The sequence below is a fragment of the Micrasema longulum genome, unplaced genomic scaffold, assembly GCF_059751315.1.
Source record: "Micrasema longulum isolate JH-2025_06_02 unplaced genomic scaffold, ASM5975131v1 h1tg000163l, whole genome shotgun sequence".
Taxonomy (NCBI): domain Eukaryota; kingdom Metazoa; phylum Arthropoda; class Insecta; order Trichoptera; family Brachycentridae; genus Micrasema; species Micrasema longulum.
Window position 1 is genome coordinate 227,177 of NW_028277368.1, and position 20,568 is coordinate 247,744.

Genomic DNA, 20,568 nt, shown 5'->3' on the forward strand with positions numbered 1-20,568 from the left:
AAAAAGGAAATCACGAGCACTTGATGAAAAAAGAAATCAGGAGCACTTGATGAAAAAGAAAATCAAGTTTTATGAAAAAGGAAACCAAGAGCACTTGATGAAAAAGAAAATCAAGAGCACTCGATGAAAAAGGAAGTTAAGAGCACTTGATGAAAAAGAAAACCAAGAGCACTTGATGAAAAAGGTAATCAAGAGCACTTGATGAAACAGGAAATCAAGAGCCAGGATATCAGGGCTCCAGGCACTACAGTAGGATTAAATTTTTGAGAGATGAAGCTCATACCCCAGTAAGAGATTAACAAAAGACGTGTATAAGGTTGCTGTTTAATGCTAAATGGTGACAAAAAGTGAATTGTGGCACGAGTGTTACGGCGATGAGGAGTTGAAGAGACTGCACTTGAATTACATGCTGAAACTGTGTGACTGTGTTAAACTGGACTGCTCGAACTGAACTGCTGAGAGGTACCATGCCCTGTGGTCTCTTTATAGGCCACGTTCCTTTGTTATTCATATCTTTATGGTAGGGAGGATGTTAATGTACGGCAAAACGTTGATCTTGGTTTTGCAGAATGTAAAAAATTAAATATAAAACGCTGACTTGCTTCATCGGTCGTAATTTCAGATAAAATGTTTTAGCACGTGTGTCATCGATCATGGACTATGAACCCCCCACTACTTATAATTATACCCAAATAACGGTATTTTTCGTCTGTTTGAACACGGGTGTTTTTTAATATCAAAATATTGAATTTCTGTAACTTGGATTTGAAATATGATGGATCGTTTTGATTATCAAATAATATAAAGAAAACGTCAGACTAAAAGAAAGAAAATTTAATAATATGCAAACACTATCAATCTTCCTAGAACAAAAGTGCTTTTGACGTTATCAAACAACCCAAAAATAGCACTTTAAGGTGTTTATTTTATTGTAATATGTTTATATTCGTTTATAACAAGGGTGTGCACAATTTATAATAATAAATACTTTTACACAATTGAGCATAAGCGCCGTGGTTTACTTAAATTATACTTTGTTTTAGACAATTTGTGAAAGGGTACAGGATATAAATGATGGATGTTAGTTTTTGTGTGTTTTAAACTTAAATGACATCTGACGGCAGTTTACATGATTCACATTTATGTTTAATAAAATTTGACACAAAGGCTTTACTAACCAAGATTCTTAAGCAAAGAAAAAATGCATACTGGGGATAAAGGATGAATATCAGTTAAAATCAGGAAAAAGGTGATAACTAAGCATTCTTGAAAACCATTTAAGATTACGTTAAATAGTACAGGCCATTTACATTAAGCAAGTTCCAAGACTGAAAAATGTTATTTCTTGAAACTTACCGATTTGACATTCGTCTTTCATATCCTGTATCCTTCATGTGTATAAGACTAAAAATAATTTAACGTAGTTATTGATTATTGCGAGGTATGGTCAATAATCCTTAGATTATTGTTTGTTCCTGATAATTATCTAAGACAACATTAGAATAGATTTTCTAATATTCAGTTTTTTTTTTTAAATAATATAGTTCCTATTATTTACTCGAATGTTGAAATCTTTATACCATTTCCTAAAAGTCATAAACAACTTGTCCTGGAAAAATGAAAATTTAGTTATGGTAGAGTGGGATTTGAATCTCTGACTTTTGGCCCGTGAGTCTATAATACTACCACGGCACCACAACCTGGTTCAAAACACATGATCAACCGGCAGATGGTTATGCCTGCTAGAAGAGCTACCGCTTAGCTGATTCGTTATCTTTTTATAATATAGCCTTAAATTATAGTTTAAGATGTATATGTCATTTAAGAAAAAAACAAATTGAAATTGACATTAAAAAATAAGTTATTGACACAATAAATAGCAAAGCAATATCTCAAATTTTAGTGAAAAAGTTTTTTTAAATCTTTTGCAGACCATATAATAAAATATATAACATACATTTACAAGATTGAAAATGTTAAACATTTTTTTTTAAATACCTACATAATAATAAGAATCAAACGCTTTGCACTTACAGCCAATCTACTAAACGAAACGGATTTTGTACCCTTGAAAATTGGCGCACTATACGTAAATTATGCTATTCACATAAATTATAAAATAATAAATTAAACTCTTTAAACTAATAACTCCTAAATTAATTTCAATGTCCTCTTTTGCATGACAAGAAATAACTATTTATTATATCTGCCAGTCTGTAGCACTAACTATGAACAACACTCTTTTCTCTATCGTTCTTGCTCAATGAATAATATTTTTTTATCTATTGATATATTTAACATACGATTAAATTTATTTAAAAATAAATCAAGACTTATTCTATCTGGCTTCAAATCGCAGCTTGCAATACGCTCCCACTTTTTTTAATGATGCTCACGATTGCACATATCTGAACACTTACTCCCACATAAATACACATCCTCACACTTCTACACTTGCTCTCATACAAATACACACTAACACGCCCTTTTGTTGTACCATAATTTCATATTTATGATTTTTATTTAGAAACTTCGATGGTCTGTCTTAAACCTTATTTTTATTTTGTCATTTAATCATTGTTGACAGTATGTTTCAGTAAATAAAATATTTTAGTTTTTGCTGAAAACTGGTGGACTGCAAATCACTGGTTGGGAAACTATAGTGTAAAATGACGACATTAACCAGCTGACAATATGGCGGAAGCAATGTAAATGCCGAGATTTTCATTTCACTTACTTAAAAAACTCATCTAGCTCGATTTAAACATTTGTTTCCATATATAGACATATTTATAATATTTATATATGATCAGTTAGCATAAGTACCAGTCTAGAGACTAGAATATAATCCAGTGTAAAAACACCCTTTTCTATAAATATTTCATGTCAACCATACCGGAAATGGAATCTTAGATCTTTTGTTTTGTAAGCAAATGCACTGACTACAAGGCGGACAATAATAAGTCATAATTTTCTTTGCACTTTTAAATTTCTAAAAAATATGTAGAAGATACATAATGAGGGCACATTAAGACTAATAATCTTACCTTTATGTGTAAAAAACTATCAAGATTCGCTATGGTTGGTATTCCAATACAGTGCCATATGCACCATTATGTGTGGAGATGGAATAATGATGAAATGCGAAAATGTGATAATAGGGGTGAGGGTCTATTTATGTATGTCCTAACGAAGAGACGGATAAACAAATTTTGATGAAAATTGGCTTAAGCGTTTGACCACAAAATCAATGCTTGGAATAATAAACAATGCGTCGTGGCGCAGTTGGTTATACGGCTGACTGAGAAACTGGCGTCGCGGGTTCGATTCCCGCCAGTTGCAAGAAAAAAATCCATGAAAGATTTTTTCCTCAATTGGTCTGGATGTTGTGGTGAATTTTTCATAACCTCCTTTCATATTCCCTCTTTCCCACCTGCTGACACGCCTCTAAAATTGAGGCTTAGCGGGTTGTTCCTTTAAAAAAAATTATTTAAAAAAACTTAAAACACGTAATTTCAAAATAATTTTAACTAAATTTTTTGGAACATTAGACCATAGATCGATATCAGAAATAACTTGACAGTTAGAATGGTTGTGTAATATTCACAAGAAGTATTTGTTCAGCGCGAAAGGAAGAAACTCATGAATATTATAATAGGGTCGTTTGTCTGGTCTGACTTTGATTGGAAAATGTCAAGAAATAGGGAAACGTTCGCAGTTCAGATTTTGTAGAAGAAATTCTACATACTTTGAGGCCACAATTACAAACGCTATCTCCATCAGTGAATATCGAGACGGTATAAAGTAAAATTGATATTATACATAAAAATATGTATGAAAATTTGTACCTTCGTAGGTTTTAGAAAGTATATAAAAAAATGATCATCATATACAGAAAACTTAATTTTACTTTGCATGATTTGAAATATTTATCAACATTTTTTTATATAATTCCATTGTTATGATATAGTTACTGATATCTAAATGTATATTCTTTTTATTGTTTCGAGAAATGCCTAGTAGGAGAAGACCTGTGCTAAGGCAAACAAACATATGTTTATTAATGTATCCATAAACATCCTACACACACGGGTGCACAAATATAAATAAACATACACATATAGATATATATACACATACAAACATACATACACATACATGCATACATACACATACATGCATACATACATATAATTATATAAATTTTATCTTTCTTGTCTTTGTATAAGGTGTTTATGTTGTCAATTGCCACGTAGTTGAATATGCTTTCAGATTCTCTCCTTCCTAACTGATATATTTTATTTTTTTGTATAGTAGTTACATCGGGTTGAGTGAATAAAATATCTTTAACCTTAATAATTTTAAGAGCCATAAAGCTACAAGATCTCTGTCCGAAAGTTCTCGTCCGCGGTACAGTGTGTTTCTGTGACGTCACACTACGAGTTGATATATTGTGTGCTGTCAAGACGTGATCAATTTTATTATTTTGATGATAAATGATTATTGTTTTATACAATTGTCGCACGTCCATGACATTAAATTCCTTTAAAAGTTGCTCTGAGTAAAGCAAAATGGTTTTTTATTTCTAACTCTATGAATAGACTTTTGAAACTTGACGAAAGGGTCGAGACAAGGCAATAATGCACCTCCCCACCCTAATATTCATAGATATAAGTTACAAATTAAAAATACTTGGTACATTTCTATTATTTATTTGACCAACCAGCGTTATACCCTTTAATGGGTATTTTCAGACTGGTAAATTTTATACAGTATAAAGACAATTAACGTAAAAATAAATATTATTATAAGTCCAGTTAAAAAAAAGACGAAAGAGATAATATGCATAATATTTCAATGAAACAGAGTAGGACAAAGTCAGTGAAAGCATGTCTTGGCGGTGTACTGTAAGGGAGGATTTTATTCTATAAAAATACGTTTATTTTATTGCAATGTGCAGGGCCAGACTAAGGGGCCGAATAAGACTTTACTTTAAATTTACTTTATAGATAAATTGAAAATAAATGTTAACTCAGAACCAAAATGACAAAAGGCTTTCAAGTGATAAACAAAATGATAGAAAATCTTTGATTGGTTAAAATATTTATTTTAAAAAAATTGAGTTGACTATTAACATATTATAACTGAAGTGGAAAACATTTAAGAGAAGGAAATATGGATGTTTTGGAATTTACGGGGATAACGATCTTTCATTTACTGATTTCAGTAGCTATTTAACATTCAGTAATATTCACTATTCTGCCTAAGTTAAAATATTTTTGAGAAGGGAATATGGAAGTCTAGGCACTTACAGGGCTTATGACTTGTCTTTGGCTGGTTTAAGTGGCCACTTTACACACTATGTAACATTCTGCATTCTGTCCATGTTTGAACATCCACATTTCCTCAACTCTTCCTCAACTCATTCCCTTAACTCATTCCCTTCTCAAAAATATTTTCCCTCTCTGTTGAAATAAATTTTAATATGAACAACTCTCTAGGGAGGAAATCCAGCCAGTCTGCAAGCATTTGGACATAATCAAAAATAGTTTAAAAAAATATATTATTTCAATGCTCCTATCAGTTGATTGTTAATATAAAGAGTTTAGCATTTTTATATTTGGGTGTGATTTATCCATCTTTATTTCACCTAGATAATTGGCAACGCCTGGAAATATTTTTAATTTTTAAAAAAATGTGCAAAAATGAAACAATGAATTAATAATGTATTTTCCCTTATTTTTTTTACAAAAAATGAGTCAATAATTGAAAACATCTTCACCGTACACATCGCAAATATCGCGAACAGGTTCGGTAGCTTTATTTCCTCGGTTGAACGTGATCTGAAAGATGGGTCGAAAATGACCACTTTCGTCCAGTTGATTTTCCATTTTGAAGGCTTGTAATAAAATGAAATAATACATGTAAGATAAAAGCAAGTAAAATATCTTGTTACGCAGTAAATGTTCTTTCAAATGACGCGTAACCTTTACCATTTATTTTTATTTGTGGTGCTCATTTTAAAATACAAAAAAACGGACACAACTTATGCAATACCCAATACACAAAAAAAATTGCACCAATCGCAATCAAAGTCATTAAACTCTTTATGGTTTGTTGCGCAACAAACGTAATTTTTTTTTGTTTAATTTTGAGACGCTTTAACGTAGATTTTTTTGTCATGTGTTCATAAACTTATCAAATATCTATAAGAATTATAATAATCAATCGAATATTTTCAACTTAAAACATTAAAAAGTTGTTTTGTTTCCTACGCCATCTTTTGCTTATGTACGATATATGCTCGTACGCTACTTTCCATGAATAAACTCCATTAGTTAGGAAAGGCCTCTATGTTTCTTATAAGCGGATATTTGGATTCAAGACAGGATTGCCATAAATAGTTAGCAGGCAGAATGTAAGTCACGTTTAATAAATTTGCTGGAGGGTTGCCAAATTAGAGAAAGAAAAGATAAAATTGAAAATTAAAGAAAGCGCGGGAAAGCGATTCTACGTAACCCAACGATCCGAAACGAATTTCCGGCGACAAGGGGAAGGAATACTTACTTCCGGTAAACGTGCATGGAATTCAACACATAAGTCTTGGCAGAGCTTTTTTCAGACGTGATGTAGCTTATTAATGTAAGTTAATAGAGAATAAGCGACAGACGACTTAGGACTAATTTTAAAATAAAACGTATTTAATTGAGAAAAGCAACTTTAAAATGATTTATATTTTTTTAAAAATATTTGTTTTTCGTATTCTAAATACCTAAAGAAATAATACCTCAATATTATTTAGCATAAATGGGGAAATGTTGAAATTTTTTGCAAATAATTTAAGCATACGTGATTTACAATACTGGCAATTTTTTACAGTTTTTTGGTTGCAATTATACTGGTTTAAAATAAATTACCTTCTATCTTCTTAAAATGATTGGTTCAATGAATTAATAATTGAATAATTTAAACCAAAAGTAATCATGTAAATGTCTGATTAAAATTACTTGTGGTGCTTTCTATTTTATTTTTTTTCACTTTTATTTTATTTTTGTTATTTATAAAACACACAATATATAAACAAGATATATTATACTCCCAGGAGATCAAAACAGATTCAGATTCAGGGATGGAACATAAAATGTAACAACACATAATAATAATTATAATAACAATCATAGTTCATAAACAAAATTAAAAATTACTTTATCTACTACATATACACTTAGGTAATAGATTTCTCTGGATCATGTCTAGTCATTCTAACTAGGTACAACCAGTTAAAAGGAAGACGTTTTTATGCAAAAATAAACAATAAAATTACTACCTACTTGTTAATTTACTTTACAGTTATACAATATGAATTTATACCATTTATTATTTATGTATGTGTTTTGAGTAAGTTTTCCGACTTTTCTCGACCTAAACCCAGAAATAATTTTTTTACATTTAAAAAAAAATAAATCCGGGTTATGGTTTTACAATGTTTGGGTAATTTATTCAATATTTTGGGACCCAGAAACCTGAAATTTCTTTGCCCGAATTCAGAGTTTGTGATAGACCCCATGACCCATTCTCTAGTTTTAGTTCTGGTTGTGTGGGAGTGTTTCTTTTGGAATTAAATTAAGATAAAATTACAAATTAAATTATTAATAAAACTTCTTGGTTTTGTTTCACTTTTATTATATTTGACCAATTTAATTTTATATCCAAACCTGGAAACATATATAATTTAAGTTCTAAATACAATAAAAAAAATACCAGTCCTGAAGATGCCTTCTTAAGCGAAAGCGCTCGTTGGTCAAATTAAATAAAAGTTAAATTAAACAAATATTTTTTATTGATTATTTTATCTAAATCATTTACTTTAAAACAGGTTGTACCTAGTTAGGCAGACTGGACATAATCCAGAAAAATCTATTACCTAAGTATGTATGTAGTAGATAAAAAAAATTGTAATTTTTGTTAATAAACCATTATTATTATTATCATTAAGTTTTATCAAGAAATACATACAAAAAACATAAATTTACATAATATCGTAAATACCATAAAAGAATATACATACTATCTTTTCAACATCATTATTTTTCATTCTGTGTCAAATGTGTCCATATCAAAAAATTTTATTCGGTATTGAATCGGATGGGGGGTTCCATTGCTAGTGTTGTGGACTTACGAAATAGAGGTCCGAGGTTAAAACCCCACTCAACCCCAACCTTGATTCCCATTTTCTAATAGTGAGTGATTTACAACTCGTTGAAAATACCCTCAAAAATATAATATTTGGGTATACTATGAGAACGCAAAGAAATCAATAAATAACGCAACTGTAGATATACTCATAATATTTTTTTTTAACAATAAAACATTTGTCATAATATCTTGAAATTATTTGGATAAGTTTGATGTACGTAACTGCTGTAAACGTTACTGTTACTGTGTAGTGACATGTTTGAATTTTGTTTTATTGTTGGTATCACATTTTACATAAAATAAATAAATTAAGTGGCGTTTCATGTATGCTTTGCTACACACTCCAGAAAATTTTAGTTTTCAATTATAAATTAAGTCTGGCAAAATTGCTGTGAACTTTATGTTTCATACGTTCAAATACAGATAAGTTTCATTATCATCTTCATCCCCATTTTCACCCGCACTGGTGCATAGAGCTTTGCACTGGTAAACGGAATGTGGCGTATTTCGATCATATATCACACAAATTTAAGTGTGTAATATGTATCAAACTGCAATGAGTCATCAACGTCTAGGTACTTATTACCTAGAGCGTGACGTCTATTGATGACTGCATTTTTACCATATTATAAAGTCAAAGTATTGTTGCCACAATATTGGTAGGTTTGCCAAGTTGTCCTTTTGGTAGGTTAAAATTGATTTTTGATAAAATTGCAGGGGCATCAAACATATAATTAATTATTTTCGGTATTTAGTATCGGGTTGTGGTCCTGTGGCTAGTGTCTCGGACTCACGGACCAAAGGTCCGTGGTTCAAATCCTACTCTACACCAACTCGATTCCCATTTTTTAATAGTGAGTTATTTACAACTCGTTGAAAATGGCCCTCGAAATTAAATATTTGGGTAAATTATAAGAACGCAAATATTTATTTAAAAACAATAAAAAAAAATATACAAATTAAGTAAGTCAGTTATAATTTTTCTTTCGCTTAATCTTAATAAATTTATTGTATTCTGGACGCGAGATAGTAACCCAATGTTCAAAAATCTTTGAAAAAAAAGCGATTTGTGTCTATTATATCCGCTGATATTCAATCACAAAGAAAAAACTAAACTCTTACATCATTCTCCGAACATTATTCACCACGAAAATGTCATAGTCACTCTTTCCTAAATCAAACCTTACTGTTCTAGGTCCTTACATATTTTCTTTGTGTTACATCTCCCTTTCTTCTTTGTCACAGCCTCCCGCTATAATTCTGTGTTATCTTTCGGCATTTTGTTTGGCATGTTCTTTCTCTGCCCCACTCTCCTCTCGCCCCTTTGCCGAAGGCTCCCGCGGGATAATCTCAAACTTATCTCCATGACACGAGTCTTTTCACTTATATGACAGGTCTGAGGAGCATTTGGCTCGAGAGATATAAAGAGAACATTACGGCTCATTTAGTTTTACGCGTCAAATGAACTTGAAAATGAAGGATTTTTATTTAACGTTTTGTGATAAAGCAGCTCAAATGAAATGTAAAACATAGACACTAATTTGAAATGAAAAAAAACAATGCTCACGCATTATTTGGGAACAGAAAGGTTCTTTAGATAAACATTGTACGTATGTAAAATACGATTATATCAGAGTAAAGTTAATAATATTCTAGGTTTGGACCCCATGGTAGTGTCAGGGACTTTTAAACAACTAGAGGTCTGATTTTCAAAGCTTTACGTAACTTTATTTCCGTATTTAAGGAACGATTGTTTTTAGCTACTTGATAATGGTCTAATTATTAAAACAATTTAGATTTCTTTTCTAAGAGTGTGAATATTTAAAAAATATCAACAAATGTTTTATATAAGCTCTTTAGGAAATACAATTCTGTGTTTTAAAAATAACTAAAGCCCGGGGAGAATGTTTTCTTGGACTCCGTTAAATATTAATTTATTCCCATTTTAGGATTTTTCAAAAGCAGTCGGTAAAAAAGTTAAGAATTCTAGTTTTCTATTTTACACACATATGTGCAATACGCATCCACCCTGATACGACACAATATTTCATTTATATTTAAATACATTTTTCAAAACGTAGAGAGCCCTAAAAACGTATATTATAAAGAATATAAAAGTGATACTAAAATCCTAAAACTTAGAATAACTAGTCACAGGTTTTATCACATTTGTAAGATTTTTACTGACTGTTGTCTTTAATATGGAATAAAACGTGTTTAAACCAAATCAGTAGGAATCAATAATTCTGAAATATAGCTGAAATAAAAATCATATATTTATTTTTGTGTAAAGGACGTTTTTACAAAGTGTTTTGCGACTTAGTTGCACCCTTGCAACTGGCCGGAATCGAACCCGCGACGTTAATTTCACAATTAGCTGTCTTACAAACTACGCCACGGCGCCTGTCAACCTTTATTTAAAAAAATGATCAAGATATACTGCGATTGGTGAACCAATGCAGTGCCTTATGTTTCATTAGGTGCGGAAAGGTAATGATGATGAAATTTCAGTAAACTATGTACGGTTATAAATGAGGCAAAGGTTCAATATCATATAACGATTTAGACTTAACGTTAAGACCACTGGTTAAGACACACGTGTTAACAGTGGAGTTTTAAAATCTTTTCATAGGTTAGAATTCAAAGCACGTTATTAACTTCTGTGAAGGTTTTAAAAAGCTATTTTAGCTTTCACATTTGCATTGAAATGCACGACTCTACTGACTTGTTGACCGACATTCATAACGACTTGTGCAGGCGCAGAGCTGGCGGGTTGACTTGTGAATTGACTAAAATGTGAAGTAACGCTATTTTTATAAAGGGTCGACCATAAAATGCTTTCGTGGGTTTGTGAAATCACAAAATGACGTGTGAAATAGAAACATATTGATTTAAATGTATATTTTACAACAGAGTAAGAAAAAAAACATGCCAGTTTGACATAAAAAAAACTTGTCAGATATTGAGATGATAAAAATTGTACTGGAAAACACACGACACGATGACACAACATGAATCGGGTTGTGGCTCCATGGTAAGTGTCTCGGACTCACAGCTCAAAGGTCCATGGCTCGAATCCCACTCTATCCCAACTTGATTCCCAGTTTCTACTAGTGAGTTATTTACAACTCGTTGAAAATGAAAATGGCCCTCAAAATTAAATATTTGGGTAAATCATAAGAACGCAAATATTTATTTTTTTCAAAAAAAAAGAACAAAAATGCTGACATACACAAATATTATTTCAAACAGAAACACTAAGATATTTGAAAAGGCAAAGACAAACGTAGAACCGAAAATAATAATATAAATATAATGGTCCTCAACACTACATTAATTTACCTTACTAACCGGATGAATATCCAGTGACCGGTTTCATCGCTTTTGCGACATCTTTGAGACTGGTATCTTTATTAAGGAGTTCAATGTATTTATACAAAGAAGAGGTAAGGATAGATAATTCAAAATTATATGAAAGTAAATTAAATTAAGTTATGTTTATCAAGGATAAGGTTCATTATAATTTTTTTTAGTGACCCATCCTTCGTGAGTGTGATTTTTGTCAATTATGATTTCTGAAACACAAGGGGTAAAAAGTCAAAAGTAAAAATATATTACAATGGGTAAAGTAATGGAGAATGCACGTGTGTTACCAGTTTATTAAGTAATTCTACGTCGGGTTAATTTTTTAATCTATTTATTTCGAGAATTTCTAGTTTGTCAAGTTTATGGCCTTTAGGTGCAATATAAATTATTTCTACATTTGTTTTTAAATCAAAGGAATGTTTATTTTCTACTAAATGATTGGCAAAATTTAAATTATCTTTATGATTATCCAAAAGATGGATATTTCAAATTGGTGGATTAAAGTATCACTCGTCCTTTATTTATATGATAAATTACAATGAACTTCCATCAAGAATTTCCACTTACAAACTTAAATGTTTTAAAAAACTTCTATACTTATTTAACAATTATTTTATTATTATAAGCCTTGTAAAAGACGAATAAAAGGCATTACGATTGCAAAAAGTATGATTTTTATAAAATTAGAAAGAAAGTTATCAATGAAACTTCTTGATTTAGTTTTAGTTTTTTATTATTTTTTGACCAACGAGCGCTTTCGCCTAATTAGGCATCTTTAAGGCTGGTAAATTGTTTACAACGTTTACAGCTTTTAAACTATGATTAACATTACAATATTTGAGTTTGTCCAAATGTTCGTAGACAAAAGACTGGATTTTATCCCCTTGGGAGTCATTAAGATTAACAAATTACAATAGGGATGGAGGGTGAAATCCAGTCTTTTGTCTACAAACGTTTGGACAAACTCAAATATTTTAATGAAACCAACTGGTCCAAGAAGAAGTTTAAAAATTAAAAAATTGTTTTCAGGCGTTGCCTAGTATGTGAAATAATTGCATGTCATCGTCCATAAGGACGAATATTATTAGGGACTTAAATAAATAAAGAATCAGTATTATAATAACGGCTTTATCTGCATTCTATTTCGTTTTTACTTTTTTTTTATTAATAAACAATTGAATAACATAGCAGTTCTTTGAACTAAGCTGAAAAAAATTATGTGAAATAATTCAGTCAGATGAATCTCTTCACAACAATGAAGGTTTTAGCTATTTAACTTCAGTAAAATCATCAGATGGAAGAATTAAAGAAATATGGATGTTTGAACATAGGCAAAATGGTGAATATTACACAGTGTGTAAAGTGGCCACTTAAACCAGCTCATGACAGGTCATAAGCCCTGTAAATGCCTAGCCTTCCATATTCCTTTATTTAAGGTATTCTCCATCCCTGTTGTAATTTGTTATTCTTAACATATTTTAGTGATCTGTTTAAATACTTATTCGATCTTCTTATCTCCAAAGTATGTTAAGAATTGTATAAAAGCTGTAAACGTTGTACAAAATTCACAAGTCTTGAAGATGCCTACTTAGGCAAAAGCGCCCGTTGGTCAAAAAATAATAAATAAGTAAAACTTAACTCAGAACTTTTACTGATAACTTTGTTTACAATTTTACCAAAATCATTAATTATGGAGTTTTATCAAGAAATATCAACAAAAAACATTAATATTACAAATAGTATGATTATATTACTATTACGCATTGTTAAATTAAGTTGCTAAAATATTTTTTATTTAATTTGCCGGCTGCATTATTTTGGAACCTCCCTTAAACGAGGTGCCAGTGTATAGATATAGATGTGGGTGAGCTTTATTTATTTATTTATTATATATATACGGCCTAAGCCAATTACAACAGTTACACGAAGAAACATAAATGCAAGAAACTGAACAAAAAGAACATAAAACTATTTAGCAAAGCAAACAGGGGCAAAACATTAATAGTATACAATTTATAAAAAAAAACGAAAGATCAAAAACTTTGAGCTAAACCATGCCAATCCAACTTCATCCCACACTGTTAGTCGCGAAGAGATATACGAAAAGCCGGAAGATCTATCCCAAAAAATTCCAAATCATGTGATGAATTGGCTAATCTACACATTCTGGACATTGGGGCATAAAAACCAAAGTTGCTCTTAGAAGATTTTATAAATAGCAGATTTTGACTTCTAGTGACACGGTTGGGAACATGAAAAGAAATTGATTGCAACAGTGATGGGACATCACTTAAAGCATTAAGTATTTTGAAAATGCATATAAGGTCCATCTCAGTTCTACGTCTCTCCAATGAAGACAGATTAAGAGATTGCTCTATTTCAAAATAAGAATAATTACGCCTTTGTAATCCAAGCAACCATGCCACTTTTCTTAAAAAATAGTGTTGGACAGACTCGATATGGTCAATATGAGTCCTGTAGAATGGAGACCAAATATGAGAAGCGTATTCTAGATGAGGTCGAACTAGTGAGCAATAAAGAGTTTTGATGGTATTAATATTTTTGAAGTCCGCCGTCACTCTATTGATATAACCGAGAAGTTTATCTGACTGAATTGTTTCTTCTACATACAATTACCTACTCGGCTGTGCCTGAAATTATTTTTTTTAAATGCACTTCTTCTTGGACCGGTTGGTCAAAATAAATTACAAAAAAAAAAAAGTCGTCCTTAAGCCGCTTAGATACTATGCGAATTGGTTTTCTTATAAAAAAAACGACATTAAATACATAAAAAAAATTATTTGCAGGTCATGGAATAATTCCTCTCCGGGTGCCCATAGTGGACGGGGGGCCTCACACCCTACTGGCACGGGTATCGTGCCCGACCGGGGCGGAGCCGTGCGCGCTGGCCCCCGCGGGCAGTACGTGCGCGCTCGACGGCTGCCCCGTGCTGCGCAGTCACTCTCTGCTGCACGTGGTGGGACCCGTGCGCGACGTGCTCATCAGAACAGACCGGAAGATTTACGCACGTGGAGATAAAGGTAACGTTTCTCACGGATTTTGTTTGATTGTCAGTATTTTTTCATTATCTCTAGGGAACATACTTCCCAGATACACAAATATGGATAGAGGACCTGCTGATGTTAGCAAACTTTAAAAGTATTACAGGTTTAATTACCATCAGTGGCAAGAAGAAAAACAACTTGGTCTGTTTTTTAGTTGTAGTGCTGCAGAGTAGCGTTTATTGGATATTTTTAAGAACATATTACAATTTGTTACTTTTTTTTATTTTTTATTTATTTATTAAGGATATCAACAGTTAAACATGTTACAAAAATATAACAAATAAAATATACAGAGAATAAAACCAATGACAGATATCCACAGAAATACAATAAATACACGTACAATACATACTAGTGTGTTTGTGTGAGTGTAAGTGTGTAAGAGGGTGGATGAGTGGGTGTTATATTGGAATGAGGGTGGACCTGGTGTAAATATTATTGCTCAAGTGTCGAAAATATTAATATATATATATATCAAACATTAAGAATTAGAGAAAAAATAAAATAAAATAAAATAAGACTTTATTATTGAAACTAAGTACAAGACTAAAAGGTATGTTTTAAGACGCGCATTTTAAACGTTATTTTTTTACAATCAAATGGATCAATAAGGGGAAAGTTCAAATTATATTCACGAGCAAAGCGTGTAAGTGGAGAGTTCTGGGCATAGTTCGTACGAACTGCTGGCACATGAAATAGAGAGCTCGACGTGTAACGGGTGCGGTAGCCGGGGACATTTAATGATAACTCCGACATAAAAGCCGGACTATCAAGGCGTCCACTAAGTATGTCATGAAGCACCCCCATGTCTAATAGTAGACGGCGATCTTCTTAACTAAGCAAGTGGTTCTTTTTGCAGGAAGACATATAATTGAGATCGGTATTCCTGCATTTCCATTTAAGATGTCTAAGAAACTGAGTCTAGAGACTTTTCGGTGGGACACATTGCGTGGGTCTTTTTTTTTTTCATGTCTTTTTTCTAAACAAACCGATATGTATTGTCTTTTTAGGGAGTTCCAATGCAGGTTGGATTTGTTCTGACGTTATGGCTATTGTTGTAAGAGGTATTTTCATAGTTAACCCTGAAGATGGACACCAAAAACGGTGTTACATTGTCATATTGCTGACAAAGTAGGTACCATGACAAAATAATATTTCCATGATTTATTTTGTAGAGTGGCAACCCACGTTACAGTTGATAAAACAGGTCGCTACTTGAACGGGGCTCTTGTCAAAAATGTCGTTGCAGCGGAAACACGTTCGTTTCAAAATGTTCTGGTGAACAAAAAAAAACAAAATAAGATATCGCCATAAACTCAAAAGATGGGAGCCGAAACCGTTGCTCAAAACCTTATCTTTAACTTGACTAATGTATTATGATTTATTTTTTTATAGGATTCATTGAATCTCTTATATCGTCAATAAATAAATGATAACTACAAATATTATTAATATTCAAAGCATTAACTTTGTGGTCCAACATTTTAATATTATGTTAATAAAATTTGTATAAAACCACTCACCGACTTATCTGTCTACCGGTTTCGAGACGTAACCCGTCTCTTCGTCAGGACAACAACACTACACCAACATGCAAATATCACTACACACCTTCACCATAGTAGATTTGCAAAAATATAAAATCGACATGCAGGTTAGATACATGCTTCACTACGCCACCACCGAGGGTTAATGACTTATGAAGCTAATATTTCAAAAGGATTAACAATCGGAAAAGGAGGAAAAAGGGGGGGGAGGGTAGGGTAACCATTACAATGAATTATCGAATAATGGACTATATTGGAAAGTTACTTGATTATTAATTAATAGGACATTATTTTTCAAAGCCTTCTTTATGTAAAAAATCTCCATATTATTTAGGACTGAAAGTAAAACTCGAAACCGGTAGACAGATAAGTCGATAACTATAAAATTTAAATCAAAAAAACTAAAATCAATAATCGCAAACTGAACTAGCAACTAATATTATTATATTTTGACAAAGAGCTCCCTTACCCTGAACCGCAATGCCATGTTCGTACTTTTAATAATGTTGGAATTTTTATTTTCATTTGCATCATCCAAGTAAGATGTTATATTGAAGCTTTAGGATGATGAATCCACTAAATATTTGTATCATACAGGGGGTTACCCTTAAAAAAAAAACATTTATTGTTTTTATTTAAATACAAAACTAGAAGTAAAACTACTGACTTAAGAAGAAACATTTGGAGGATAGAATAATCAATAATAAACTATTTATAAAAAAGACGACCATTAAGATAGAATATTACAATAAACATCCTCAATAAGTTGATTGTGATTCTACAAAAACTGTATTTTATTAGTTTTACCTAATTAAGTAACTTAGTAGTTTTCTAGTCGCTAAATAAAAACCTATCATTTATGGTAAACTTAAATAAGAGCCTCATATTGCATATCTCCGGATATTATTTTCCATTTTCCTTGTAATAAACCTTAAAATATACCATTTGGAAATCTTTCCTTTAATATTCGTCAGATGACCCTGGAAAAATCTGTGGGTGTAATCAATTGAAAAATATTTTTTTTATGGAATGTCTTGTTAAAGACTGAGTTGGTTTGTGAATACCCTTTACGACAGGGAACATGGAGGATCTCCTTGGCGACTTTTCTTGAATATTCCATACTTGCGGTCTAATGCGTTACAACATATTGAGAACAGTAACCATGAAAATCTACGCACATATCAAACCAAGCTAACCGTCACCCCGTTTCCCCGTAGAATGGGCAGACATAAAAATGTCAGTGAAAGGGGGTCGGTGCTTTATAAGCTCCTAACGTCACTGCGATCTATGAAGATCTATTGTGATGGATCCCCGTGTACGCGTGTCCCGTTCTTGCCCTATAAGCCTTGGAGAGCTTGGCTACAGTGTGTCTACTCTACTACAAGCTCTACTACAGATCATACACACTTAGCTTATACTTCATTCATTCATCTTCTCATGCACGCACGCCGATTGTCCCGTTTTTTAAAATATCGTGAATCTTTCAAGCCGTACTTTCGCTGTTCATTCGTTTTACAATACGCGTCCAAACAAACAGAGAACTTTTTCTTGATTTTGTCGATTTAACTTACCGCAGCCTTACATTATTCACGGGTCTTAACATTTACGCACCTATTGTACAGTTTTACCACAAATTCACCTAAGAGATCGCATTTTGACATCTTTCAGCCTATTTTCATCCTTGTTTTAACAATTCCGTGATTCGTTTCCATATGTATGAATTGACAACATGACTCCATTGTGAACTGCAAACTTCGCTTCTGGCCACAACATTTATTTGTTTAGGTTGATTTTTGTACATAATTTACCCTGTTCCCGGCACTCACTCCCCATTAAATGTTTTTCTCAGTATTTTCATCTTTAGTAAAAATACTTTCCAGATACAGAAATTTCTCAATCTATTTACGGACAATTCAGAGTCCACGACATTAGCCACTGGATTACAACTCATTCTATTTTATTTATCTGACCTGTTTGTCTGTTTTAAATTGCACATATTCATAAAAAAAAATGAGTTTATCGGGTTCTTATCACAGTCTTTTAACAACATGAAATATAAAAACCATTAGTTTGCAAAATATGTACATATGTTATATTTAAAACAATAAAATGAACAACGAATCGAAGACTGTCAAAATTACTCCATCAACAAAGAATAGGCGAATTCTCTCAAAACTAATTTTCTTTACACATTGAATATTACTGAAAATTGAGAAGAAAATTGAGTATCATACTTTCGAAACAGTTATACGAAACAAAATTAAAATTAAAATATTGAAAATATTTGGTGCCGGCGAAATTAAAATGTTCTCGTTCCTATTTTAATAAATCCTACCCGACATAAATAAACCTGATATTAAAATGATAATGTAGTCAGTTAATCAAGCTCTGAGTATCTGTGACCGGAAGTGGATTTAATAATAAGTTCCGGATCTCGTCTTAGCCTCACTATGCATTTAAATTGCAATTAGCTCCCCTTAGCATGGCTTAACTTTACTCCTGACTACACCCTGGCGGAAGACTGTAATTGGACTTGATGGAACAGTTATAAGAATTTTTCATGCCACGATCAAAATTTAACTTACAATTAAACCTATTTGAAAAAAAGAATAAAGAGGTTCTTACTGACAAAAATTTTCGTTTCCATTTTCAAGATTACTTTATTTATAATTTGAATTACTTACCCATTAAATAAACCGCAAAAAAGTCAAGTCATCTCGTCTGGTAAGTAAAGTCATCATGTGTTTTAAATTTTGATTTTGAATTTTTCGCTCGTAAACTTTTTAAAGTTGGGAGTCAGAAAGGTCATAGTAGAATCTTTACATTTTAATTAAACATTTATTTCAGTATTCTAACTTCATTCATTCAATTTGTTTAAAGCAAAAAATATATATACTATCAATGTATTTTCAAACAAATGTTAATATAAGGACAATTAGTAAGTACTCACAGCATAAAATTGCTATAAAGAAATGAATAGCGGAGGGGGGTTGCGCACGGATCGATGAGTGGATCAAGCCAAGTGGGTAAAAATTTGTGTCCTGTTTATGAAATTTGGTAAACAAGTCTATATTAATTTGTTATGTTTTTCATAATTATTTAAGTTTATCTGCTTATTTTGTTAATGATGAAAATTAGGTTAATTGGATTAATTGCGTTTTTATTTTATAATAATGTTAACTTTGTTAAATAACTAATTTAAGGCATGTTCCACTTACTGTAAAATGTTTTCCCCGGCACGGGACACCCCAGTGAGGGAACATTATTCTGTATAAAAAAATAAAACAAACATTGTAAAAGTATAAATAAATAAATAAATAATACTAAGTATACTGCAGGTGAAGGTAATTTATTAATAAACCCTTTATTGCGCGATGTTTTTTTGTATAAAAAATATTATTTCACACGCTGAAAATGAAAAAAAATAATTTTTTTTTGTATAACTATGTATGACGGAAAAGGCCGGCTAAAAAGATTAACCATCCAAATAATGATGGATGCAGAAATAGAAAAATAACAAGAAAGAAATGGCATGACCACCAACAAATATTTTAGCATGGATATGTCGAAAGTCAGAATTATCGGCGCGAGTGCATTAGAAGATGTATAAATATAGAGGAAGCGAGAAATGTATGCAAAAACAGAGTGATATGGCGATCTATCCTCTCTGCTTGCCCTAACGGAAAAATTGCCTCGTATAAATTATCCAACTATATATTTATTTATTAAAAAAAACAAATAGTCGACAATGATAAAATAACTTTTTCTTTAATACAGTTTAAAGACAGACCAGCAAAGTTTCTAAATAAAAATCATAATTGTGTTACAACAAAAGGATGTGTTTATGTGTATTCGTATGAGAGTAAGTGTAGATGTGTGTTTATGTGTATTAGTGTGGGAGTAAGTGTTCAGGTTTGTGCATTATTAAATAGTAAGTGGGATCGTATCGCAGCCAGAAATAATCAGTCTTATTTATTTTTTAAATAAATTAAGGGGCATGTAAATATATCAATGAATGAAAAAAAAAACATTATAGTTAGAGCAAGAACGATAAAGGAAAGAGTGTTGTGCATAGTTAGTGCTACAGACTGGTAGATGGAATAAATACTTATTTCTTGTCACGCGAAAGGGGACATTAAATTTGATTTTGGAGAGTAGGTTAAAAAAAAACTACTTTATTATTTAATAATTTATGTAAATAGCATAATTCAGATATAGTGCGTCTATTTTCAAGGGTAAAATATCCACTTTAATTGCCAGATTGGCTGTAAGTACAAAGCGTTTTATTGTTTTTATAATCCAGGTATTTTAAAATTTTCATTGAACATTTTCAATCCTTTCTATGTTTGTTATGTATGGTGGGCTCCACACAACGGATGCAAACTCCAAATTAC

General features: G+C 31.6%; 1 protein-coding gene across 1 annotated transcript in view; it reads left to right on the top strand.

Moving 5' to 3' along the window:
• Positions 1 to 334: 334 nt before the first annotated feature.
• LOC148284035 (uncharacterized) overlaps positions 335 to 20,568 on the top strand; it is a 159,744-nt gene continuing 139,510 nt past the window's right edge. Inside the window, exons 1-2 of the mRNA XM_088242795.1 lie at positions 335 to 419; positions 14,370 to 14,603. Coding sequence (XP_088098921.1) covers positions 335 to 419; positions 14,370 to 14,603 — 319 coding nt within the window. The remainder of the gene's footprint in view (positions 420 to 14,369; positions 14,604 to 20,568) is intronic.